Genomic DNA, 25,911 nt, shown 5'->3' on the forward strand with positions numbered 1-25,911 from the left:
TTGGTATTCCTCGACTCTCTAATCGCTGCCTGTTGTCACATGGCCTTCTCCGGTCATGTGGCCATGTCGTCTCGTCTCTTCTGGCAAGAACAAAAGTCATGCTGGATTAAGCCCCCCGATCCCCCAATGCGACCTCAATTTAACCAACAATGCTTTATCCAAATAATATCACACGTTGAGGTACTGGGGTTAGGGACTGGAAAGAAACACTTTTTGGGGTACACGATTCAACCCATAACACCCATGAAGTCCCAGAGGCTTCCAGTCTGAGCAAGGGCCAGATGCCAAGACGCTCTCCCCCTTCAGCCTTTCCACCTATCCAACCTGTGGTTGCCATTCCTCCGGACCAAAATCTTTCCTTGGAAAATGTTGAGAAACCACAAGGAACACTCCATTCGCCATGGGAAAAAAAAAAACAACAACCAAAAACCCCACTGAGACCTGACCTTGAAGACACTCTTAACAAAGACATTCTTTGACTAGGTCCCCGCAATTATGCCTTTCAAGTCTACTCAGTTTCCATGTTTTTCTTCTGTCCATCTCCCCCATAAAGATGTTTATTCAAAAGAGCCGGGGAAATTTCAGTGCTTATGATGATGCCAAAAATAACAGCATTCCATGAAAACTATGGACGCCAAGGTAATAATTTTTTGAAATCACGAGGTCAAGTTTATTTCTGCAGAAGATTATGTTCCATGTTACTAGCGGACAAAGACCTTCAAGGTGTGGTACACCTTGCATCCGTGGACCTTGGGCATGACACCAGCCTGGGCAGGCCAACCCAGGAAGGGGTCAGATTTTGATAGCTCCGTATGTCACCAAGCCTCCTGGCAAGGTGGCCTTCGAATTTCAGAGAAGCAAATGAAGATCGTCAACTGGAAGAGAGGTCCGAGGTATAGTGAGATGCGAGAAAGGGAAGTCAATTATCGTATCATCAAGGATGCGACAGCACCCTTGGGAAGAGCACACCCATGCATTGCAGCACAGAAATTTCAAAACAAACCTTCCTTATCTCTGACTATGGGGAAAACCCTCACCGCCCGCTGAGTTCGGGCAGTTCGGGCAGCTGGAGAAGATGTTTGCTAAGGGTCATTGCCATGACAGAGAAACAGAAAGCCCCCTCACCCGGAAAGCACACTTAAAGGGACCTCAGACTATCTGTTCATCCTTTTGTGACCTCGGGTTCTCTCCACCTAGTTGTAAAGGAAGAAAATTAAGCTGCCACATTAGGACACCACTCTACCCCCACAGCGAAAGACTGGAGACATACATACTGAGAAACACTCGGAAGCCCTGGGAAGCAACGACAAACTCTGAACGAATTCCCGACAGCTGGCAAGCAACGTTTCCCCCCAGGGAAAGTGGGCAGTGGGTTCCAGAAGCCCCAGCCACCACGCCTTGAGAGGAATCTGTCTCCCATCCATCCAAGACCCTATCCCGTTTTGTTTTTTTAACACTCCAACACAGGAACTCTAGGTCTCAGAGCTTCCCCAGACGCTAGTCACCCCCTGCCAGAAGAGGAGAATGATGGCCATTGTTCTGGGATCCTTGAAAACAAGGACCAGACTATTAGTCCTTTCCCAGCCCACAACGTAAACGGTGCACACATGGAGGATGAGACAACCGTGAGGTGCGGTGACAACGCCCGCTGACCCTCCAGGGAACCTCTCCGCGTGCCATCTGAGGCGGGGGGCATCTTCAAGGTGTCTGGATGGCAAGGCTCCAAGCCAACGGACACGCAGTCCTGCTGAGGGAGTTCTCATCAATGGAATTCTAGAAGCGTCCCTACAGACAGTAAGGGGTTTCCATTCGGCGTAACCAGGAATAAAAAGGGAACATCTTCCTTTTCTCTTCCAGAGGGCAAAGACTTCAGTCAGCAGTGTCACGTGCCCCGATTTGTCAAACAGCCAAAGTGCAACAACGGCGGCCCAGGGCGAAGAGGCAAAGAAGAAAGACGTGCCACCTCACTAACCCGGGGCGCGACGCAAAAACCACGGTGCCCGTGGGCAGCAAGGGTCTGCCAACCTGCTGGCCCCGAGCAGGGCGCCCTTGTCCCACGAGTCAACGACAGACAGCTTGATGGCAAAGCTGGTGCGGCCAGCGTTTCTGCAGGGACCTCCCGAAGGGACTCGGTTGTTTTACATGGCATCAGCTCAGAGGTGTCGGGAAGAAACACCTGGCATTGTGCACCGGGCCCGGGAACGTCCTGTGAACTTCCAGTGGGAGAGAGAACTGAGCGGGGAGGCAGGAACGAGCCCCGCCTGTGACTCACTCCAATCCGCGGCTGGCTGGCTTTGGGGCGTTTCCAGAACATTGTCTGCCTTGCAGTTCGGCACAGCTCCTAAAAGCCAAACTGTAGTCCCAAAATCCAGTTAAGACGCCGATGACAAAACAGTCCTTTTACTTTCAGCCCTTTGCCCCCCATAATTTCCTTTTAATGCCCGAAGTATCTCACGTCTCGATTGAGAAATAATTGCCAAGGTAAGACTTCTTTTTTTGCTGCTCTAAAGCTCAGTGATTGTGATTTTGCCTTTATCAACCAGATAAATCCAACTAAGCGAGGAGGTTCAGTGACAAGCTGCCAAGAGCACAGTATTAGGTTGGCAGAGTTTAAATTACTCAATAGCATCCAATGCCAACATTAAGTCGGGAATCGCCGAGTCTTCGGCAGAGAGTCGTGAATGAAGAATTAGGAGCCCGGAGTCGAAGCCACAGCCTCATCCAATGTGGAAAGTCCTCTCGCTCCCACTTGCCTTTGAAGCCTAGCCACTCATGCCAAAACTATAAACATATCACTTCCTGGAGGACGTGCCAGGCCACTTGAACTTGAAATCAAGTACCGGCGGTGTGCATCCAAGATCCTCAAATGCCAAGCAAGCAGGCAAGCCCCGCCATCCTCCCGCTCCTCAGGTAGAGTGTGGAGACCCAGCCTGATTTACCCGGCGCACGAAACGATCAGTGTGCCTTTGGTACGCACGCATCACCCGGTTTCTGAAGGTGGCTCACTTCAACGGATTGAAAACAATGAGCGCCCACACCTGCAATGCTTGCATTTGATTGAATGCCAAGTTCTCCTAAGGAATGTCGGCCAGGGGACCTCCCACCTACAGTCATCTCATTTCCATCCTCAATATTGTGAGGTGGCAACTTGGCCATAAAGTAACTGTTTCTCAACAGGGTCGCCTTTACGCAAGAGACATTCCCAGCTCCTCTTGCTGTTGTCAATAAACCGTCCCTCCTCACACATTTCCCAGCACCCCTTGCGGTGAGGGGGACAGTCCCATACGCAGCTGAGAGGCGTCGGTGGGCACAGAACCTGGGGCAGCGGAACCATCTTGCAGGGAGGGGGAATCACCAGGTTTCCCACGGCACACAGCCCGCCCGGTCCCATCCACTAAGCCAGTCGCACCGTGACTGAGCTCTGCCATCGTGACCCTCACCTGAGAGACTCGGAACGAAATCAAAGTTATAACCAGACTGTCACAGCTTCTATCGAGAATACTTTTTATTATACAGGTATCATATACACAACAATTACTTGGGGGACGCTTACAGGCATGGAGTTCAATTCCGAACTCCACGTCACCCACACGCACACACTGTCCCGTGCACACTCGTCTTCGAGTGCAGCCAGACGGGAATGAACGAGACACAAAGTTATTGCTTTGTGAACGGAACTTCAATCAAACAGACTCTTTTGCATCAACAGAGTCCAGGACCCTCTTAATTCTTAATACCCTGTGTACATATGAATAAAACCTAAAGATATGTTTTAAGATGACCCCATCACCTTTAAAAGTTATTACAACAGAATCCCATTTCTCAAAAAGTCATAAGAAGTGCACCCGTATTTACAGACCCGATTAAATTATGCATAAATAAAACCTGTACACTCAACGCACCGTTCCTCAACATAACAACAGCCTCTCCCTCCGGGACTCGGGGATGACAGGCAGCAAAAAAAAAAAAAACAAAAAACAACAACGAAAAAAAACAAAAAACAAAATGCTTCATGCCTACTCTTTTCAAGTTTACTCGAAACACCAAGATGTTAAATAAATATGCAAATAAAGCTTCAGTACCTTAAAGGAACATGTCATTTCAAACAATCTCCCATTTGAAGAGTTAACTTTCAAAATGTTTTAAAGAAAAAAAAAAAAAAGAAAAACAACATCAGCAGGCTTTGTTTCTACAAGTTTTGTAAAACCCAAGGGCCCCTCTGAACGAGGGGTTTTAAGTGTGTCCAATGCCACCTACTAATTAGTTGCTAAGTGGATAGAATCTCTGCCTCCTACTGGCTGTAGGATTTGATATCTGAAAAGACTTGAAAAATGCCTCTTTTAGATAAATATTTAGTGGGCACGAAAGCCAGCCATTCTTGTGGATCAGAAAGTTGTTGTCGATCTCAAGCTCATCAATTTGACATTTCAACGCTAAGTGTGTGGGATTGTTAGCCCAGGGGATTTATTTAAAAGGTTCTAACTTGTAGCACCACTTTCAAAGAAAGAAAGAATGGGGTTCAAAAAAAAAATAACAAAACGTAAGCTTAATGAGTAAAGAATCAGCACTCGTCACCTTCTGATAACTTGTCCAGAGTAAGGAGCTGCCTCAGCGCTCGAGAAATTCTAAGGACGCTGGGAGGGCACAGAAAGATCTGGAAATCAATCGACAGAGGCCTTTTTAATGGGAAGGCGGGTGACAAGCTCGACCTCACCCCCCAGGGCAAGGAGCTGCCTGCCCTGTCTGAGAGGGCAGAGAACGTTTGGGGAGACTTTTTCCTTCCAGCCTCTTCAGCCCTCTGTTCGCACCCATTTTTATTTCCTGTGCTTCTCCATTTTCTCCAGGGTTTTGCTAGAATCGGCCGAACTCTGGTCAGCAGGATTCATGTAGGATTTGTCTATGACCGTCAGGGCTTCCTTTATGTAGTTCTGCACAGCTGAGACGGCGGCGCAGATGGCCTGGCTGCCGAAACCGTGCGTTATCAGGCTGAAGTGAGACAAGCAGTTCTGGATGTTCGCCTCCAGGACCGGGGCGGGCCGGTTGTTCCCGTTGGGCGTTCGGTCTTGGTTGAGGAGCTCTGTGAATTCTTTACACACTTGCCTGCGAAGAAGGCAGTCAACACACACACCTGTGAGCTCAATCTGGCTCTCGACAGGTAAAGGGCACAAGGCAAGTTACCTAGGGGATGACACGAATTACCTAGGGTATGCAATCAGAACTTCTGGCCTGAGCCCAGGCAGTAGGAGGCTTAAATACTAACTAATAGCCAATTGCCACACTTAGTACCTATTATGTGCTCCTGGCTCTCTTTTCAAGTGCTATTTTATTTAATCCTCACTGCAATTAGAAAAGATAACAGGATTAACCTCAGTCCAACGGCCAAGGTCACCAGGACTGGAAAAAGCAGTGTGGGGTCAGGACTCCAGCCCAGGAGGTTAAGCCATGTTCGGTACAGGTTGGTTCAATAAACCAATTCGGAGCATCACACATTTCCCTGAAACTCACTCATTTTGTCCAGCTGGTTCACTGTGCGCCCTTCCCTTTTGCTCCATTTCCTGACTTGACTAGTTCTGCTTCATTTACCATGATTTTTAAACCAATTTACTGTCGGTTTCTATGAGAAATCCTGCAGCTGCGTGGTTGTTTTGGAGACATTTTAATTTGCCCACTTGTCTCCCGCAAATCCGATAATCGTTACATTTAAGAAACAAAAAGTCTTGTTATCGGGAGGCAGGAGGCACACATTCTTCACTGGATGTGACAAAACGAATTCCTTTCGACACATTTTCGTAAGATACGCAAACACGACAATAAAAGGGTTGTTGAACTATTTTGACTTCGGTAACCAAGCAGCTGGAAAAAGCGCTCATTACTGGAGCAATACGCCCACTCTGATTCTTCTTCTAAAACCCATCGAAAAGTTACCATCTCCGACTTTGTAAAAGCAGCCCCTTGCCATTGGCTTTTGCTCTCCCCCTCCCTGACTTATTTAAGGAGCATTTCTTTCTTGGGCACCGGGAGATGGTGCTGGCCTCTCACCCTCAAGGTCAGAGCACCGTCATCGCCTCAAGTCCGGATACTTACTGTGCGGCCAGCAGCATGTTCTTCCTCGTCGCCATCTCGTTCCGCCCTCCGAGATGAGGTCTGCTTAAATATTCGGCCACCGACTTGCTGGGAAACTCTGCCTCGCAGACATACGCAAAGTCCCGAGCCAAATGAACAGCCTCACCTAGAATCACCAGTAAGGACAACAGACTTTACAATGGCTGTGGCCACCACCCACAGATGGTCCTGTTCCTCTCTTCTCTAACTCTGTCTACCAGTCATTTTGCATTTGAAAATGAAATCAGACGCAGGGACAGCAAACAATCCCGGCGGTGAGAACCTCCTGGGTAGAGGGTGAAATCATACAATGTGGCGAAAAAGACCCAGACAGGTTTAGCTGTACCAAGGTGATGTCAACCAGTCTTCTGCCCAGCTTTAAACAGGTAAATCAAGACACACCCATGCTTTCACTTGATAATAAGACAGTCGTCACTGTGGAGAAGTAGGAAAGTTTAAGGAGACGAGCATGTCTCACAGCTGGCTGTTTCCTTGAAGCTGTGACCGAGTCTTCGGCATGGAACTTCCCTCTTTAAACCAGGGCTCCCAGTGGCTGAAGGGGGCGGGTCTCTAGACTTATTTCTTTAAGAAAGGAAGGCAAGCGTGTTTCCTATTGGAAATGTTCGGAGCTCAAACTACAAGCTTGGACTGACTACCCACCCCCTTTGTCCAAGTTCTCGGGGAAGCAGAGGAACAGAAAACCAACGGGAGTCACCTCCCAACAGAGGTGCCCGGTCCTGACTCCACGATGCAAGGCTCGTAGCGCTTTCCAAAGCCCCAGATGGTGCCCCCTCGCCACTCGCGCGCCCCCCCCCCGCCCCCCAGGACTTACTAAATCAGAGTCTGAGAAGCATTGTTCTGGCACACACTTCCTTATTCAAGCACCCCTGCCAGGCTCGTAAGAAAACCTAGCAGAGACACATTTACGCGCCCAGCACGCAGAGCCCACCATTCTCCACGCAGGACAGCTGGTCCCAAACAAGCAGTTAACAGGCAGCTCCTTTCTCCTGGCCCTGACCTCCAAAGACACTCGTAAAAAGGTAGAGCGGGGCTCTGCCAAGTCTTTCAGCACCGAAGTAGCACCATTAGACCAGGGAAAGAAAGTGTTCAAAAGCTTGAGCCCCTCCTCAGCTCCCGGGGCCAGAGCCCAGCACTCCGCTGATTGGGCAAGGTGCTAGAGGTGGCTGCAGGCTGCGGGAGAAGCCCGTGCACAGTTAGTGTGCGTGCTTTGTTTTTTAAAAAATTACTTCGCTGCTTTTTTTTTTTCTCACCGTTTAAAGACTGTCCTGCATCCTTGGCTACTCTCCAGGTTGGGATGGGGGCATGCAGGTCCATTCAAGAAACTGAAATGTCACATCCTACCATGTATCTTAGGAGTGGGGAGAGGGGCTCATCTGTGGGCCCTCCCCCACGTACTTTTTTCTTTTCTTTTGATGGGGAGAATGAACAAAGGGCTTGTGAGCTGGGCCAGTCCTAGCAAGGGTTTCTTTTCACTGACCACAATCCAAATATCCCACAGCTACAAAAAACCGGAGCCCATACTTCTGCCCATCAATAACAAGTAACTAGCTTTCTAAAGGTGTATCAACTGATAGATTGCATCTTTCAAAAAACTGTTTCATTTAATGGGAAATGTCAACACCCTCTAGTATAATTTCTTGGTTAGGAAAACCTAATTTCTTTTCTGCACAGATCTGGGAACCCAGGAAAGAATAATACGCTTCAGCAGCCAGACAGTTAAACGTTAACTTATTTGACATGATTACGGTAATTCATCGTAATGAATTTATGACAATTCGAATCGCCTTCATCTCACTCTACCTGTGATTGGGTTTTTAAAGTTTTCTTTAGAAAAGTATTAAAGACACAACACAACAAACCACCCCCCCAAAAAAACAGTAACAAACTTGCACTGACCTTCTACCAAGGACGTCAGGAGGGTGACGTGGGCAGCTTTCCTTCTCCCTGCCGGCAGATTCAGCCCGATCTTGTCCAGCTTCTCCCGCAAAGACCGGCCTCCATTTTTAGATTTGGCTCTTGAGGACAAGAGAATTAACTTGTGGTTATTCTCAAGAAGCCACTTGTTAAAATCCCAAATTCCTAGAGTGCTGCTCTCAAACTTGAAATTCATCAAAGACTATCTACAGTAAGTGGATCACATCAAACGGTACAGGGGGCCCTCATTTAATTAATCCCTGTAAAACTCAAATATCCACCTAAGCATTGCTAACATTTTTTTTTCGCAATCACAGAATATTTCAAGTTGCACTGGAGCTGATAAATTTTCACTCGTAAACACTACAGCAGCTCTAAAAAAAAAAAAACAAAACAAAACTCCCCGAGGGAACAAAACCCTTGGAGCTTCTCTTTCCATAATACAGATGCCACCACTCCACACAAGGAATCAAATTCTAACCAAATGATAATTTGTTAGCGCTGTTTTAGCACTTCCTTCTACAGTTGGCACTTTCTAAAAGAGGAGAAATGTACTAAAAACCCTCTGGGCCGATTAGAATTCAGTGTTAGGTATAAAAGTTACATAAATGTTAAAAATACCTCCTGGTCCTTTTAGATATTCACCTTCAACCAGCCAACCAACCTACCACCGTGCCAGAATGCGTCCCCATGTACCTTCTGAGAACACCTCCCAGTAATGAGGCATTTAAGCACTCAGGCGGGGACAATCGCCTCTGGACTTCAGCAACTGTCACTTTGTATTTAGACGTGGAGCTCAGGAGGGACAAGCGTCCAGGCACTGAGCAGAAGACCTCGCTGGGGTTCATCACGGCCCCCACCAGATCCTTCTGACAAGGGAGATTCAGGGGGTTCTTGGTCATAGAAACAGGACCTGGGAATGAAGATCAGAAGTGGCAGTCTTGAGAGCTGGGTGCAAGCAGAGAGCGACCTTTTCAAACCCCCTCAACCAAAGCAGAAAGAGCTCTTGAAACAAGTAACACGGCATGTCGGGCTATGAATTGCCAACGGATTTCTGAAAAGCCATAATATTTCTTCAAAGATAATCGAATCTGAAATCCCTAAGTTCAAAGATAATCGAATCTGAAATCCGTAAGTTAACACCTTAGAAAGTTAATTACTCAAGATCTCAAGCATGGAGAAGTTTTCACTTTCTAGCCACTGTTAAAAATCTTTCATTAGAATATTTGTTTGCAAAAGACTGCTTACAGTACTAAATAAATGATTTTTTTTTTGACTCGATGAACAACCAAAATCACAGGACACTCAGATCCTTTGCCAAAACCTTTCAGTGCAATTGATCACGATAAATTTTTAAATACAAACAAATCTGTTCTGTTCTAAGTTTACTGGGGAATTCAGTTTATTTTCTGAGTTTTTTTCCCCCCACAAAATCCACTTTCCCCCAATTGATTTCAAGCAGTCTAACTTCAAGTAACAGACCGTAGCCACCTTTAATTTAGGCCTACTCCAATTCCCAAAACAGGCGGGCTGGTAATCCCATCAGTACAGTAAGGTAATTTCCCTCCCCAAGTACAGTAATCCAATTTTCCAAATCCCCTCCTGGCTTATCCTGCATAAACCCATCTGACAGATCATGATGCCCCCACCCCGACCCCGTTCTTTCAAAGCTATCTATTTGGTCAGCCAAACTGTTTCAAAACAACTTCTTGCAGGTCAGAACTGAGGATCTTTGGCATGTGTATTTGAAATCAGAAGCAAAAATCACATCAACTCATTCGACCATTAAAAGTGTCACCGAAACAACCACTCATCAAAGGTGTGTTTTGTTTTCTTTTTCCAAATTAAACCTGTGTTAGCTCCCTGTAGAACACTTTCCCTAACATTGTAAAAACACAAACACGAGGATTAGTAACATATTGGAGATATGAACAGCATCCTTTATCATTTGGGTCAGAAGGAATCGGATAATCCCCTCTTCTCACTCCTAAAACCTGCCTTCCCTGAGTCCTCATCCCTTCAACCACGGATGTCCCAAGTCGGCCACCAAATGCCCCCCACCTTGCCATTAAGTTAGCGGCTTCACAACTGTTAAGAACCAGTCCAGGCCGGATGTGGCCAGAACCTACCTTTGCGAATTACAGTCTGGTCGTGCAGAAGCAGGTGCTGGTCGTCGACAATCTGGGGGAGAAACGACAAAGTTTCCTTAAGTTCTGGGGAGCTCGGGCGGAGGGGAGAAGAGAGGCAAACGCTCCAGGGAGAGAGAAGGCAAGAGCGACGCGCCGCTCACCTGCACCTCCTCCATCTGGTGCGCCATGTCGTGAAGGCCCAGGTTCTCCGCCAGGCCCGCGGCGTCCAGGGCGTGCGCGTGCGGCAGCAGCAGGTCCGAGCGGCGGTAGCCATCCCTGCGCGCGCTCATGGCGCCGCCGTCCAGCCCGGAGAGGTGGGGCAGCAGGCCGGCCGGGCGCCCGTGGTGCGAGGGCAGGCCGGCGCCCTCCTGACTCTGGCGGCCGGGCCAGGCCTGCGGCTGGCTGCCGGTGGGCGCCGGCTGGTGCAGGGGATTGATGGCCGCTGCGTACGCTTCTCCCAGATGCGAGTAGGGGTCGGCGGACTGCGAGTAAGCCAGCTGCTGGTAGGGAGGAGGAAAGTAGGGTGGCGGCTGGTAATCGGCGACTCCGGTATGGGAGAGGGGCGGCGCGGGGCTGTAGAGATGCTGCCCCGCCGAGGAGAGGTGGGGGAGGCGCGGGTTCCCATTGCTGCTCGCGTCGTGTCGATCCTGCGGGAGAGAAACGGACACCCGCTTAGTACGAAACCCCGCTACTGCGAACGGGCCGCCGCCGCCGCCGCGCGGAGCCGCGCTTCCCGGGGACCCTGCGCACCAGCCCGGGCCCGACCCGAGGGTCGGAGGGCACCCGGGAGGGATGCGCCCCGGGGATTTCGTTGTAAACCGCGAGTCCTCGGAGAAAAGGGAGAATGACGAAAAGACTTGGGGGAGCGCGCCCTCGAAGCCCGGCGGCGAAGGCCCGGGCGCTCCGGCGCCCGAGGCGCCAAGTCCGAGGTCCAGGCCTTGGGCCAGACGCCGCGGCCGCGGCCTCGGGAGGCTGGACCGCGGCGCACGCGGTGCAGGGCGCTCTCGCTCACCAGCCCGCACATGCTGGCGTCGCCGAGCGGGAAGGCGGCGCGGACGCGGCGCGCGCGGATAAAGCGCCCAGCGCGGGAAGTGCGCGTCTCCCCGCCCCAGGGACTCTCCCTTCCACGCCCTCCGGACAAAGACCTCCCGGCGAGCGACACGCCCGAGCAGGGCCTGCCACCCAGCGCCACCGAGGAATCCGAGGAGGAACGCACCGCAGCCGGAGCCGCGCTGGCTGCTTGCGTGTCCCGACCGAGTGGGCATAGAAGGTGAGCCCGCTCCGGGCGCCCGGCCGCGGTCAGTGCCCCCACTGACCGCGGAACAGAGGGAGGATTAAGGACGCTGAGGCTGGGCAACCTGGCCTAGGCAGGTCCCCGCGCCCCACCGCTGCCGACTTAATTCCTCAACGATGTGTCTCCGTGTGCTCCGGGGGGGTGGGGGTGGGGGTCACAGGGCAGCGGGGAACCAGGAGAAACATGGCACCGTCGCCCCCTGGTGGAAGAGCACGGGCCTACCGACGGGGGCAGCCCCTCGCGATCCCCGGGGCGCCGGCCCGGGCTCCTCTCTCCCAGCGCCAGGGCGCACGCCTCCCGCCGCCAGCGTCTTCTTCCTCTTCCCGCTCGCCGCCTCCCTCCCTCCCACTCTCCGAAACTCTAGCTCAACCTGTCCGACAGGCTGGAGCACTCCGAGCGCTTACGGCCCCATCTGGCCCCAGCACCCCCCCCCAGCCCCCACGTCTCTTGAAAGCCTAACTAAATGCTGTTTTCTTCTTCCCCCGAGAAGGTAGCGGGGCAGGTGACAAGCCCGCCTCAGAGGAGCCTCCGCAAAGGTGCCGCTGGCAGGTCGCCTCGTCTGACCCCTTTGGACGGAGACTGCGTGCGTGAGAGCCACGTCCAAGGAAGGGCTGCGGACCCGGCGCTCTTCTCAGAAAACGGGGAGAAGGGCTGAGTTGCGTCGCCTGAAGCCGACCGGTAAGCTTCGTGGGTGGGATCTGCCATTCTCTTTCCAGGCCCCGTTCCCCAGGCTGGATCTTTGGGGAAAGGCCCGATTCAGGAAGGGGGCCGGGAGGAACCGACTCGGGGGTGTCCGGAAAGGCGGCCCCCGTCCCATCCAGGGGTAGCGGCGGGTGCCTGTGGGCTGCGCCTGCGCCCTGGCCCCAGACCTCGGTCCGGTGAGCGGCCCCCGCCTCCCGGGCTGTACTCGGGCGCGGCCGGGCTGCGCGCCCCTCTGCCCAGCTCACCTCGCAGTCCTCTTCATACTTGACATTATCGGTTATTTTCCACAACATGGCGTCCTGCGTCCCCCAAAAGAGTCGCCAGTTAAATCCAGGCTCCCCCCACCCCCCGAGCGGTAAATCCAAAATCGGGGTCACGGTGGCCAGGCGTCTGCCGCCGCCCCCGCCGCGCGCGGGCCTCGCTGAACTGGTCACCGGACGCGCATCCGCGGCTCTGCGGGCGCAGATGCTGCCGCCGCCCGAGCGCAGGCCGCTGCCGAGGACCCGGGAAGCCGCGCCCGCGCCGTGTGTGCGGGTGATAGCCGGGGGACCCGGGCGCCTTAATGAGAAGGAAATTATCATAACTCCTCCCCGGGGGCCGGCGCGAAGGCCCGGGAGCCGGGCGGGGCGGCCCCCAGCCAGTCCCAGCCTAGCTCCGCCCCGCACCCCGGCTGGGCGCCACGCGGAAACCCACGACGCTGGGGGCGAGGAGTGGGCGGCACCTCGCACACAGCCTCAGACCCCGAGGCCAAGGGCCCCCCCGCCGCGCCGTCCATCAGTCGCCCCCGCCATGCACGCGCCTGAGATCGGTCGATCTGAAGACCCGGATCCGAATACCTAAAGAGCCCCCCGCCCCCGCTCTTTCGTCTCGAGTGCCTTCCCCCACATCCTCCGAAAGACGCCGTCACGCGGAGATAGAGACCCCGTGTTCAGGATGTCTCCACGGCCGGTGTCCCCTCACGTACCCCCGCCCCTCCCACGCAGGCTGAAAGTTTAGGCTGGGACCCCGCAGCCGGGGCCGCAACCAGAAGCGTCTTAGCGACGCTCCCCGCTCCGCCCTTTTCCGTGGGCACGGCGCCGTCTCGTACCTCCAAGGAGATGGGGGAGCAAGGCCTTCAGGGGGCTCGAGGCAGCCCCGAGCGCCCCAGGGCTGGGACAGTGGAGGCTCGCCGCCCTCGCCCGCAGCCGCACCTCCGAGGAGCGCCGCGCGCGCGCCCTGCCCCGGCGCCAGCCGCCTCGGATGGACCAGACGCTCAGAAGCCTCGATTCACCCGAGAGAAGTGGTGCGCGGACGAACACGACCCCGGCGACGCGAACGGGGGGAGGGGGGCGGTGGAGCGGCGGAGGGGGCCGGAGGGGGGGGGCCTCCGCTGGAGAGAGCACCCTCGTTCTGCACATGCAGGCGGAAAACGGAAAACGAAACTTCCTTCCACATAGCCTCGGCCTCACCCCCCACCCAATATGTATTTGCCGCCCAAACTTGAAAACAACGCGCAATATTAGAAGAAAAATTTTAAAACGAAATTCATTGGCCCAAGTTATTGTCATTGACCTTTTTCACTGCAAGGGGAAAGTCGGTAGGTTATTTCTCGAGGGCGAATTTTCTTGGGATGTCCTGACTGGCTCCAGGAGCTAAATATTCTGAGGGGATCGGAGAAGGGGGACCATTAAGGATTCGAATCCGAATCCGACTTCGCAGTAATCAATACCTATCAGTCCTGTGTAGAGACCTGGGGTGCACACTGCTCCCCATCCACAGAATGACGGCATCCGCCGCCTTCTCGCCCCGTCTCGGGTTTTAGCATTGCTTTACACCCAGAAAGGCCTAAAATACAATCTTATATAAAATTAGGCGTCCTCCAAGCCAAATGTCCTCTCTCGAGAGAGCCTTAGGTCCGGGGGTTATCAATCCGACCAGATGGGAAAACAAAACGTAGAAGTGAAACCACTTGGGGACTTTGGGAGCCCGTTTTCGGGGGGTTGCACCAATAAGTACAGAGGACAGTGCGCACACGACCGCCGACTCCTCGCTTCCGAAACATCGGGGCCTGGGAGTAAAAGGGGAAACGCGCAGAATGAGGGTGCCCGGTGTTCGTGGATGGGGGCAGGGGGTCCCTGCGCACTCCAGAAATCGGGCGCCACGTGCGGAAGTTTGGGGTCCCCAGCACTCCCGATAGGGAGGCGGCAGCTCCTCCTTCCGGTGCCCCAGACTTGCAGATCAGAGACACGGGGGACGGTCTCCTCTGCGCTGGGCTTTCTAGCCCCGGGGTTAACTCCACGACCCGCCGCTTGAACAAGCTGTCTAGTCTGGGCCGGGAACTTCACCTCCGGGCAGGCTGAGGCCAGGGCTGGGCAGACAAGTGCCCCCCTCACCTGCCCCCAAGAGCGATGGAGATTCCTCCCCGCCCCGGGGCGTCACCGCCGAGGCTTTGGGGGTCCGAGCGCCTCCGCTGCGGGAGCCCTAGGGGCCCAGCGGTTTAGGAAAAGGCCATTCGTCCCCAAGGCAGCTCCCGGGCCCTGGCGCGACCCCTCTCCAAGGGGCACGCGTTCAAGTCAGGTCACAACTTCCGCGCCCCGAATGTGGGAAGCGGCTCGAACGAAACGCCAAACGTCCCGGCCAGGGAGACCCTGCCCAAACACGCACACCCTCCCTCGGTCGGGGCTGGAACCCACCCAGGCAGGGCGCCGGGGGGGTTCCCGCACCCAAGGCTGACCACCCTCAGGGCCTCCGCCCCTCGCCGCGTGAAGACGCCGGGCGGCGTGGCCGTGTCCTCGGGCCGCCTCGGCGGGGAGAAGGGTGCCCCCCTCCGCACCCCGCCACCCCCGCGGCCTCGCAGCCGCCTAAATGTACAAACAGAACGGGGGGGATGCCCCCCGCAAGCCTCGCCGGCCGACCACGCACGAACAGGAACATCCGAGCGGTGGGTTGCCGGCGGCTCCCCTCTGTCGCCCCCTAGGGAGCCTGCACTCGCGCGCAGCGCTCGAAGCCCTGGACCAGGCCCCCAGCCGCTCGGATGGCCCAAGAAACACGAGACAGGAAGCGACCAGGCGTCGGCAAGGACAGCAGCGCCCAGACAGCGCTCCACCTCCTCGGAGGTGCGGGCGGGCGCCGCGGGAAACGGGGTTCTGGACCCCGGGCGGGGCGGGTGCAGCCAGACTGGGGCTGGCCCGTGACTCCTCTTTCCTCCCCGGGGAGGGTAGCCCGCGCGGCAGGTGGAGGCCCCCGAGCGCCCTGGCGGACGCCGCGCCGCGTGCAAGGTGTACGTCCCGCCCCTCGGAACAACATGACCTCCGGCAGGGGCCCGGCTAGGTCGGGCCAAACTGCAGAAGCCTGCAGCGATGCGGGAGGAGGGCGTCCGTGCACGCGCTTCACGCTCTGGGGCACCCACTGGGGCTCGCCAAGTGTCTGCTCGGCTCCCACGGGCACCCTCACGGTGTAAGCCAACGAAGGCGCGCATCCCGCGGCGCCATGTGCATCGGCGCGCAGCCATTCCGAAAAAAAACAGGAATAACAGAAAAACGGCAGACCGTTCTGATGGTGTGCAAAGCGCCGCTGCACGCCCACAAATGCCCCGCGAATCAGCCCGAGTCCAACGCGACCCCATCGACTGCTCACTTGTAAGCGCGCCGCGCCAAACCGGGTCCCCGAAGGGGCTTCGCGGCCTCTGGCTCCTCCGGGCAAACGTCTGCTTCTTCCACAGGGGCGAAGCGAGGCGTGGAGCCGAGGGCGCCCGGAGGACCCGAGCTTCCGGGACGGCCCGACGCGTCGGTCCCAGGTCCAGTCTGGGCGCCCATTGGCAGGGGCCGTGGGTATAGCCTCTAACTGGACAGCCATCGCCCCGTTCCTCAGCGGGCGAAGGTGAATTTCTAGTTGTCCGATCACCTCAAAGCCACAAAATGTCCCGCTATTCGAGGACCCCTCCCTAGCGGCTCCCACCTCCCCTGCCCCGGGGGACTCCCCGCCCTCCAGGGGCCAAGCCCGACTGCAGAGCGCTCGTCACCTCTCCACTAACAGCCGCGGGCCCATCGCGCGCCGCCCGACCGCTCCCGGGGCGCGCGGGAGCACGACAGCGCCAGCCCGGCGTCCCCGGCGGCCTCCCCAGCTCGCCGTCGCGGGACACCATCCACCGCTAGGCCAGCTCCGCCCCGCGGCCCCCATACATTTACCTGGTCGCCGCCAGGCGAGGAGGCCCACTGCGGCCAGGCGCTGGGCGGCGCCGACCCGGCGCCCGCGCCGGCACCCAGCCCACACAGAGGGCATCCCCGCGCTTGGCTGCCCGCACGCCGCTCCCCTCTGCGGGCCCCTGGAGTCGCATCTGCCCTCCCCCCCAAGAGCTCCCTTCTCACCCCTAGGAACTGGAAATTCATGTCGTCGGCTCTTCAACCCTCTGTGCGCTGAGGATCTTAGGAATGGGAGCGACGAAGGAAGAACTTCCCAAGGGCCGAGTCCTGTGCTGTAAAGGGCTCAGAGCGTTTATTTAATTAACGGAAGGGGGAGGGGGGGCGATTCACAGGCAAAGCGGGCTATCGCGATTGGAGGACACACCTGCAAGGCCCTCTCACTCCTCCCCTGCCCTCCGCCTCTGGGGACTATAAACGCGCCGCCTGAAGAGGGTCATGCGCCTTACGTGTGTATGTATGTGACAGGCCATGCTAGGGCTCCTTCCGTCACAGAATTATTTCAAATGTCGTCCACGTCTTGCCGCCAAAGGATATTTTAAATCTTATTTTGTCTCCAAAGCCAGAGCTATTAACATTTCCGTGAATTCTCACCTGTCATTTCTAGCTTTGATCTCACTTCAGGGACATCGCAGGTTTCCAGGTAAATTCGAACCAGCGGCCGGGGACTTCTTAGGGGAGAAAAAGGTGGGCGGGTGCGGAGTCTCCCTCAGACGGCAGAGGTATTTCCTTGCGCCTTGGTTATCCTAAGTTATCTGCCTTAAGAAAAGAGGCAAAGTGCCTTGGTTACAAAAACAAAAACCAAAACAGCCGAGAGCCCAGTAAAATACGGACTTCTTAGCAAGACTGTAAACACAAATATCAATGCCATTTATTGACGGAACCATCAGTTTAAACATTATGGGACTTGCTGTGATCACCCAGGCCCGCAGAAGAAATCAGATTCGCACAGAAGCTGTTTCTCATTACCTGGGTCCTTGTTGGTTTTCACATAAAACCTGCCCAGGTAACCCAAAAAGTTCTCCCCACCCCCACCCCTGGGGGAGAGGAGTTGAAAACTTACCCAAGATCCTCTCCTATGCCTAAGAGGAGAGAAGAGGCCTGAAAAGCTGCAGGTTTCCACCCCACCTACTGGCAAACTCTCCCAGGGTCTCCCTGTGTGCGCTGTCTTCAAAGGCACGGTTTTTCAAATGCACCAGGAGACTTTTCTGATAGAGCCGTCCATAGAGAGAAATGGACATTTTGACATTTCTTAAAATGAAAAGTGACGAAAGCCCAGCTACAGGTTGGGCTAAAGGGATTTAAACAGTCACCTTATTCCGCCCACCACTTTGGGCAGAAACAGGCAGAATACAAAACTACAGGGAAAGTTAGCTTGGTTGAAGGTGTAACTTGGATTTTGATCATTTAATAACCTGTTCTAAGGTCAACACATACTCTGCTTTTTGGTCTCGCTATAGGAAGAGCTAAAAGGACACAGGCCACATTTTTTTAAGGTGGCTACACCCAGGCAATAGGATAGGAGTGTGGGGGATGGATGTGGAGAGAAAGCTGACTTTTTACTTCCTCATGGTTAGGGTTTTTTGTTTTTTGTTGTGTGTGTTTGTGTGTGTGTGGGGGGGGTGCCATTAAGTGTTTTGTTCTAACTTTTTAATGAACACACGAATCGCTGTCAATATCCTGGTTTTATTTCAAAATTTATTCCAGAAAGGAATTTTGTTGTTGTCATACGCGTCTGGCCTTTGTTGCTGCTGCGATTGTATCGTGCTTTTGTAATTTTTTAAAAAATGCAGTAATCCCTTTTAATGCCCAAATCTATTATTTGATCTCAGAAACTGGAGCACGTTTGACTGTCACAATATGTATCCGTGAAAATTTGGCACTTGAGCAAGGTTCGCCTTCCCCAGGGTCCCTTGGCTTTAGACAGCTTCCACTGGCGGGGTCTGCAGGGGGGCTGGGGACCCACGGCAATCCGTCTCCGGTGTCCCTCCCCGTTTCCCACTTCTTGAAGTCCTGCGAGCCAGGCCGCGGTGTCTTCAGCTAACCCCTGGCATCTCCCTCACGTGGCACACAAGCGTTGGCCGCCCTGGACCTGGTGCCAAGCTCCCGAGTTCTGCAAGTAAGAACTCATTGCAGTGGGGCCGTCAGCCCAAAAACAACAACAACATTTAAAAAAGCCAAAATGGCACCATGGCAACTCAGGGATCCAGAGGGAAACCCTAGCCAGCAAAACTCAACGCATTAAGACCAGAACCTAAAACAAAGAAGAGAGATTCTTTAGATCCACTCTGTAACATAAAATAAACATCAGTTTCCAAAAACAGGCACACCCACCAAAAAATCTGAAAGGCTAATACACATACATTTTTTCCCTCACCTACACAACATCCTTAGCCTCAAATACTAAGACTTAGAAATGTCCTGTACCAACATTTCCTTTTCCTAAGACACTTAGACATGATCAAAGAAGAGTCAGAACACCATCCTGCCCTCGTGTGTTCTATCCGGCAAATCTTCAGCTTCTACGAACGCAGAGGCAGACCTGCTATGACCAAGTGCGATTTCCTTGATTTGTCATTTGGAGAGTAGGTATCCATTAGAATTTCGAACGTAGCCTAAAGCAGTGATTTACAAAGTCAGGGCTGGGTCCGGGAGCACCGCATCACTTTGGCAATGTGTTAGAACTCCCGATTCTGAGGCCCCGCCCCCCCCCCGACCCGCTAAACTTGGAGCCCTGTGGATGGAGCCAGAACTTGTGGTTGCCCAGGTGATTCTGGTGATTGCTGAAATATGAGCATAAATGACCCCTATGCGAGCCAGTGGGAATTATTTCTCCCCTTGCTCGTGTGTGAGACTCTGAAACTGTGTAGGGTGAATCACATGGGCACGTTCGAACTCCTTCATTTAAGAGCATAAATTAAGAGATCTCCTTCCCTCTTTGTGATCTAGGTCACGCGAAGCCTTTTTATAGTCAAAGGGTGTTTTATTTAATCTTATCACACACTAGCCTTTTAAACAATTATTTACCCTACTCAGAACCACTCATTGAGACTTAGATTTCCTTTTGTCCTAAAAAAAGTTTTTCCTTCATGTATACAATTTGTTAATTCTGTAATTCATATCAATTTGGGGAAAAGAGGAAGAGGAGGCAAAGAAGTTTATCTTTAAACATGGTTTTTTAAGAAAGAATTTCATTCCTCCCGTCTATGCCTCTCCCCCACCCCAGAGGATTATAAACCCAGTTTTCAGTTACATTCAGGAAAACTCTGAGGCCCCAAAGGAGGTGATTCCAGAAACCAAAGCTTCCCCAGCCCATCCCATCCAAACCTGCAAGTCACTCATTTCTTCTTTTGTACCCCCACCCCCAGGAAAAGCCAGGACCCACAAGTTCCCCTCACCCAGACCTCCTGCTTGCCTGGGTGACTCTCGATGACCCTCAAAAGAAGGGCAGGTCAGTGACTTGCAAGGTCAGTAACAGGAGGATACCCACCAGGGCTGGAATTAGGGTGCTGGAACAGAATTTAAGAAGAAACCAAAGAACTCAGTGATCAAGACAGTAATTTTAATGCGCTATGTCCAAAAAATTAAGTGAACTCACACACGCAAAAATCCTCAGAACAAAATATCAAAATCTTCGGTGAAGACAGGCTGCAGTTGTTTATTTCTCAGTGTCACTGTGCAGCAGACCGGCGACTTCCGGGTGGCGCGCAGCCCCCAGCCCCCCTGTGTCTCCTGCCAGGGGTGTTGGAGAGAACTGGTGATGGAGAACAGACTGGGCAGGGAGGGGCTGCGTACAGAGTCGTGGTTTTGAGTGTAGAGCTTTCATAAGTTATTTTTCTGCTCGGGAGGCTGTTTCATACGTGTATCTGTGCCCTGGCCTCCACCAGCTGTGCGACGCCAACCGCCCCCTCCCCCCCAACTCGGTACTGGTGCCGAACGGTGGGAAACAGGAGGCCCGATGGCTCGACTGACCCATTGTACTAGGAAGGGTCACCCACCCGCGAAGCTAGAAAGAAGGCCGGTGGTGTCCACATTTCCCGGAATTCGCCACACCCTCATCTCTTACTCCAGGTTAAGACCACAGGCTTGGGAGCTAGGTGATTTCCAAATCCTGACTCTGCATACCTTAAGCAAAGGATTTCAATTCTCCAGGCCCTCGGCGTTTGCATCTGCAAAATGGAGATAATCGCACCTGCTTTATGGGATTGAAGATCAAATGAGATTACTGTATGAAGAACGTTTAGAACAATGCCCGGTAATAAAAGTGTAATGGTTACTACTCCCATCACCTAGTGCTTCTTACTGTCGGAGCCTAGGCCCCTCTCTGTCCGCAGCCAAAACCTGCTGCTCAGGCTGACCAGCCTACCCACACGCCCGCCCGAGGGCCCTGAAGACATTCCTTCCTTCCTCCTCCGAGTTACCAGTGTCTCTGCTGGGCTGTCAACAGGCAGGCGATCTGCCCTCTCCGAACTTGTAGTCAAGAACGGGAGACGTTCGTCCCTCCACCTCTCGTGGTTTTGGAGGGCCTACTATGTGCGCGGCTCTGTGGTGGGTCCTGGGGATACGGAACACCAGCTAGTCTGGCAAAAGCCCTAAACTCATGAATTTGATAACTGGCCTGGCAAGATAGCATTAAGTAAACTCTGAGGATGGGATTAAGATCGGGAGGAAAGAAGAAGGGAGGGAGGGACAAGGGAGAGGAGGGAAGGAAGGAAGGAAGGAAGACATGCTGAGGAAAACGCCGGAACCGAAGCCAGGGTACTGTGGGGCTGTGCACGGTCCTGGCGGTCTGGGGAGGAGCCGGCTGGTCGCGGTGCGCCGAAGGGCAGACTCTGGGGCAGAGAATGGAAGCGGACGCTAAGATGCGGCTAAGGCCGGGGGAAGGCCTGGGGTGTGGGGGCCCAGGGAGCCCGTCTCCTGGAAAGAGCCGGGACTCATTCATTCACTCGACACAATGTTCCTCTGTGCTACTGACCACTGGGCCCAGAGCAGATGTTCAGAAAAGGCAATGCCTTCCCACTCCATGATAATCTCACCAGGTCATGGATTTCTTCAGGGGACAGTGGCGAGGAGAGGTCAAGTCCCTGAACTCAAGGAGCCCGGAGGCCTTTGGAGACAGACGATAAACCACGTACTCGTAACTGCAGCTTCCTTCAGCGCTGGCTGGGGGGTGGTGAGGAGGCAGGTACTTCAGAGAGGTGGCCAGGTAAAGATGATGAGCCTGGGGCAGAGACCTGAATGACAAGACTGTTTAAAATGCAAGCGCAAAAGAAAATAAAGAAAATAGTCTTCGATTCTCCCATTCCAAGATAAACACCATTAAAACACGGAAATATAATTTCACATTTTTTCCAGTCATAATCTATATTACAGACGACATAGAAGATATAACAAACGTTACGTTAAATCTATTAACTATAATGATTTTGTAATAACAATAGCGGGATCGCTTGGTGCTTTACTGTCTGCAATTTGCTCTTCTGCATGACTTAGCTATGGAGCGGGTTCGCTTCTCGCTTGCTTTCTTCCTTGTTTTCCTCCGTTCCTCTTTTCTTTTTTGGCATTTTTTGCTGGTGTCAGGTTTAGCTAATGTTTATGACAGGTGCCACATTCCGATTCCTCTCCTTTCTTTTGCCTTTTTCACATCGATGATGCTCGCGAACTTGCGTGGACACTCCCCACGTGTGCCTTACTCTTCTATAAGCCCTTTGCATGTATTAGATCCCCTTTAATCCTCAGGGGAACCCCGCGAGGTGGGGGCTGTTTCTATTAACGTTTTGCATTGTGGGGGCCCAGGAACTCAGCGAGCGATTTAATGACTTGCCCTTTGGGACCGGGCTGTTGGCAGACATGAATAAATTAGGACACAGGCGTTAACCCACCTCCCCGAAGGCTAAACAAACACCCTAACAAACGGAGTCAAGTTCTGTCCTTTAAAATATCCTGTGGCACTAACAAAACATGCCACGGGCTGTTTAGGGCCCGGAGGCTGCCAGAGCGAGGCCTCCCGAGGCCTTTTGGGCTGGAAAATTGAGGACTATTTTACTTATTTTATTTATTTTGGGGCTGGACAATTGAGGACTATTTTATTTGTTTGTTTTTCGGCAGACGTGTGATGCCTGCGAGTGGAAGGCGGCCGTCAGAGCCTAGAGCGGCACCCCGCCTCACCTGCAGCGTGCCCACACCCCATCAGCAGAGCGGAGAAGGTGAGGCTCTCCCACGGCCGTGAAGTGGGGAAAGGTTATTTTACCGTTCTTCGATTTTTTTTTTCTTTTTTGCCGATCAGGCGGCTCAAAAGAAAGCGGGGTGAACTCGATTTGCATCTTTTCAAATACTCATTGGTCACGGGTGCGACTCTGGCAACCGTCGGTGCTACTTGCTCGTTTTTCTATCGTTCCCGTTTCGTCGATTTGTTTTCAATGACGTTCATAAATGTTTTGTTAATATTTAGACCTTTTCAATGCAGCTGGTATCGGAGGAGGCAGGCGGGAAGGAGGGGGCATTTGTGGGCCGGGGCGGGCAGCAGACCGCGTTTTAACTTTTCCCAGCTGGGGAGAGGGAAGCCCCTCGCCTCCGCCGGGCGGGTCGGTGGGCGGCGGCTGTGATGCCGCTTCCGGGCGAGCGGGCCGAGGCCGCACACACGTGTCCTCCTCCGCCCGTTCCCCCGTCTCCCCTCGCGGTCTGTTGCCCGGCCAGGGCCACGCTGAGCTCAGGTTGTTACGACCGTCACCGTGCCCACGGCCGCCCGACGCGAGCCCTCCAGAAAAGTCTCAGGAGCACGCGTCCCGTTCCTCCCCACCGCCTGACAAGCACACACAAATCTTGCTTCAATTTCGAATTAGTCTGGATGTAGATACAAAGACCTGATATCTTTATACTAATAAGGCTGAGATTAGGTCTCTTTTATGTCTAGAAGACATGGGGAAAAAGCCAGGCCTGAGGCAGAGCTCTCCGTTAAAGCAGTGGCTCCCAACAGGATGATTTTGTCCCCCAGGGGACATGTGACAATATCTGGAGATATTTCTGGTTGTTGCAGCTCATGGGTAAAGGCCAGGGGATGCTGTGCACAGGACGGCCCCCAGGACAGAGGGTTATCTGGTCCAAAATGTCAACAGCTTTGAGGTTGGTTTGCTAATCGAAGTCCAGACAGGTGACCTGGAGGATGGCCACAAGGGCATAGAGTACTCAGTGACTCACCTGCAGCCTGGCCTAGGGCTTCTCCAGCTTCTGCAGGGAGGCAGGCAGCACCGGAGGCTCCCAGCCCAAAGCCAGGCCGAAGCAGCACTCAGGGTCAGGTGCGAGGTGTCTGAAGCAGACCCCTTTCCTCTTGGGTACCCTTCATCAGGAGGCATCACGAAGCTTCTATACAGACCTTTTTTTTATAAATGTTTTTTAAATCAACTTTATAGTGTCTAATGCACATGCCATAAATTGTATTGATTAAGCGTACAGTTCGATGAGTTTTCCAAACGTATACACCCACGTAATGACCATCGCAGTCATGGGACAGACTCTTTCCGTCGCCCCAGGTAGCCCCCTCCTTTCCCTTTGTGATCCAATGCCCCCGCCCCACCTCCGGCCCCAGGCAGGCACCAATCTGCTTCTATCACTGTGGGTTATTTTCAACTGTTCTCGGACGCCATAGAAGTAACACGCATGTAGGTACGCACACTTCTGTGCCTGGCTTCTTTTGCTCAGCGCGATGTGTTTGAGGTCGTCCACGTCACTGGCGTGCCCATGTTCCCTTCGTCGCTAGTGCTGAGGAATATTCTATTGTGTGGATATACCACCCTTCATTTATTCATTTACCTGTTTGTTTACTGACGTGCGGATTATTTCTCGTTTGGGTATGTCTCAGTCAGCTCTGGCTGCTGTAACAAAATACCCAAATAGCATAGACTGGGTGGCTCGTGAACGACAAAACCTTTATTCCTCGCACTTTTAGAGGCTGGGAAGTTCAAGATCAAGCAGATTCAGTGTTTCTTGCTGTCCTGATTGCTGGTTCGTAGACATGACATATGGGGTTTCTTTTATAAGGGCGCTAATTCCAGGGGTGCCACCCTTGGATCCAATCTCCTGGCATGGGCTCTGCCTACAAATACCATCACAGTGGGGATCGGGTTTCAATATAAAAATCCAGGGGGACACAAACATGCAGCCCATTGTTGGGCTGTTACAAACAAGACTACTTTGTTCTTCCATGTACAAGTCTTCGTGTGGATATATTTTTTTCATTTCTCTTGCTTAAATATCTAGGACTGGTCTTGCTGGCTTATATGATAAGGGCGTGTTAAACTTTACAAAAGCCAACCAACAAACAAAACCCCCAAACCGTCAGTTTTCCCATGCGGCGACACCATTTCGTTAGCCGTGAATGAGCGTTCCTTTGCTCTACGTCCTCACCAAGACTGGATATCGTCCATCTGTTCGTTTTAGTCATTCTAGTGGGTGTCAGTGGCATCTCATCGTGGTTTTCATCTGCATTTTCCTAATGATACATGACAATGGTAAATGAAGCTGAGGATATTTTAAAATGTGCTTCTACTTTCTCTTGTGAAGCGTCTGTTCAAATCTTGACCTCCCTCTTAACTGGGGATTTTGTCCTATTGAGCTGTAAGAGTTCTTCATTCTGGATACAAGTCCTCGGTCACATCTTGATTTTCTTAGTAGTGACTTCTGAGTAGCAAACGTTTTCGATTTTGATGAAGTCCAACTGACTTTTCCTGTATAGTTGGTGCTTTTTGTGTCTATTTGAGAATCTTCGCCCAACCTTGGATCATGAAGAATATTCTGCTCTCCTCTAGAAGGTTTATAGCTTTAGTTCTCATTTTTACTTCCGTGATTCTTCTGCATTCACTTTTGTATATCGTTTTGATTTATTCCTTAGGATATGGATATCCGCACGGTTGGTCGAAAAGACTCTTTCCTGCATTCAGTTACCTTGACACCTTTGTTGAAAACCAATTGCTCACACATTTGTGGATCTATTTCTGGAGTCTGCGTTTTGTTCTATTGATCTACATGCCCATCCTTTTGCCAATTACACATGGCTTTGCTTATAAGAAGTCTTGAAATCACATAGTGTTCTTTAAATTTGGTCGTTCTTTAAAATTGTTTTGGAAAAAAAAATACATAAAATCGTTTCAGCTAATCCCGGTCCTTTGCATCTCCATGTACATTTTAGAATCAGGTTATCAATTTTTACCCCTGGGGTTTGGTAGGATTGCATTGCATCTATTGTTCAATTTGTGAAAAATCAGTTGGTTTTCCTAGTCGGCGTGGGTGGACTGCATCACAAAGGTGACCTGTCTTTCCGTGTATTTGTATCTTCTATTTCTCTCAGCGTTATTTGGTGGTTTTCTATATACAGGTCATTCACATACTTTGTTAAGCCTATTTCTAAGTCTTTCAAGTTGTTGGCTGTTATTGCAAGTGATTATGGCTATTGTAAATGACGTTATTGTTGTGAAAAACTAATTTTAACTACTTTTTCGTTTGTTGCTTGTATTTAAAGATCCGGTTACTCTTTTAAAAAAATGTTTTATTCCAACCTTGTATTCCAAAGCCTTGC

The 25,911-nt window shown here is 52.6% G+C and overlaps 1 protein-coding gene across 1 annotated transcript; it reads right to left on the minus strand.

Moving 5' to 3' along the window:
- Nucleotides 1–3,493: 3,493 nt before the first annotated feature.
- Nucleotides 3,494–12,686, minus strand: TFAP2C (transcription factor AP-2 gamma). The gene is made up of 7 exons (XM_016124858.2): nucleotides 12,408–12,686; nucleotides 10,328–10,813; nucleotides 10,167–10,218; nucleotides 8,734–8,950; nucleotides 8,020–8,138; nucleotides 6,085–6,229; nucleotides 3,494–5,100 (listed from the first exon to the last, which is right to left on the minus strand). Exons 1-7 carry the CDS (start codon nucleotides 12,453–12,455, stop codon nucleotides 4,815–4,817), a joined length of 1,353 nt encoding a protein of 450 aa, XP_015980344.2. The 5' UTR covers nucleotides 12,456–12,686; the 3' UTR covers nucleotides 3,494–4,814.
- Nucleotides 12,687–25,911: the final 13,225 nt, after the last annotated feature.

This window comes from Rousettus aegyptiacus, unplaced genomic scaffold (genome assembly GCF_014176215.1).
Source record: "Rousettus aegyptiacus isolate mRouAeg1 unplaced genomic scaffold, mRouAeg1.p scaffold_m13_p_12, whole genome shotgun sequence".
In the NCBI taxonomy this organism is placed as follows: domain Eukaryota; kingdom Metazoa; phylum Chordata; class Mammalia; order Chiroptera; family Pteropodidae; genus Rousettus; species Rousettus aegyptiacus.

What these genes read in the sequence shown, in the direction of transcription:
- TFAP2C (XM_016124858.2), bottom strand. Translation starts at nt 12,455, where the DNA reads ATGTTGTGGAAAATAACCGATAATGTCAAGTATGAAGAGGACTGCGAG. An exon ending in CCAGACTGTAATTCGCAAAG is followed by an intron (nt 8,951 to 10,166) that starts GTAGGTTCTGGC and finishes CTTCATTCCCAG; the next exon opens with GTCCTGTTTCTATGACCAAG. An exon ending in CTGGGAGGTGTTCTCAGAAG is followed by an intron (nt 8,139 to 8,733) that starts GTACATGGGGAC and finishes CTTGTCCTCAAG; the next exon opens with AGCCAAATCTAAAAATGGAG.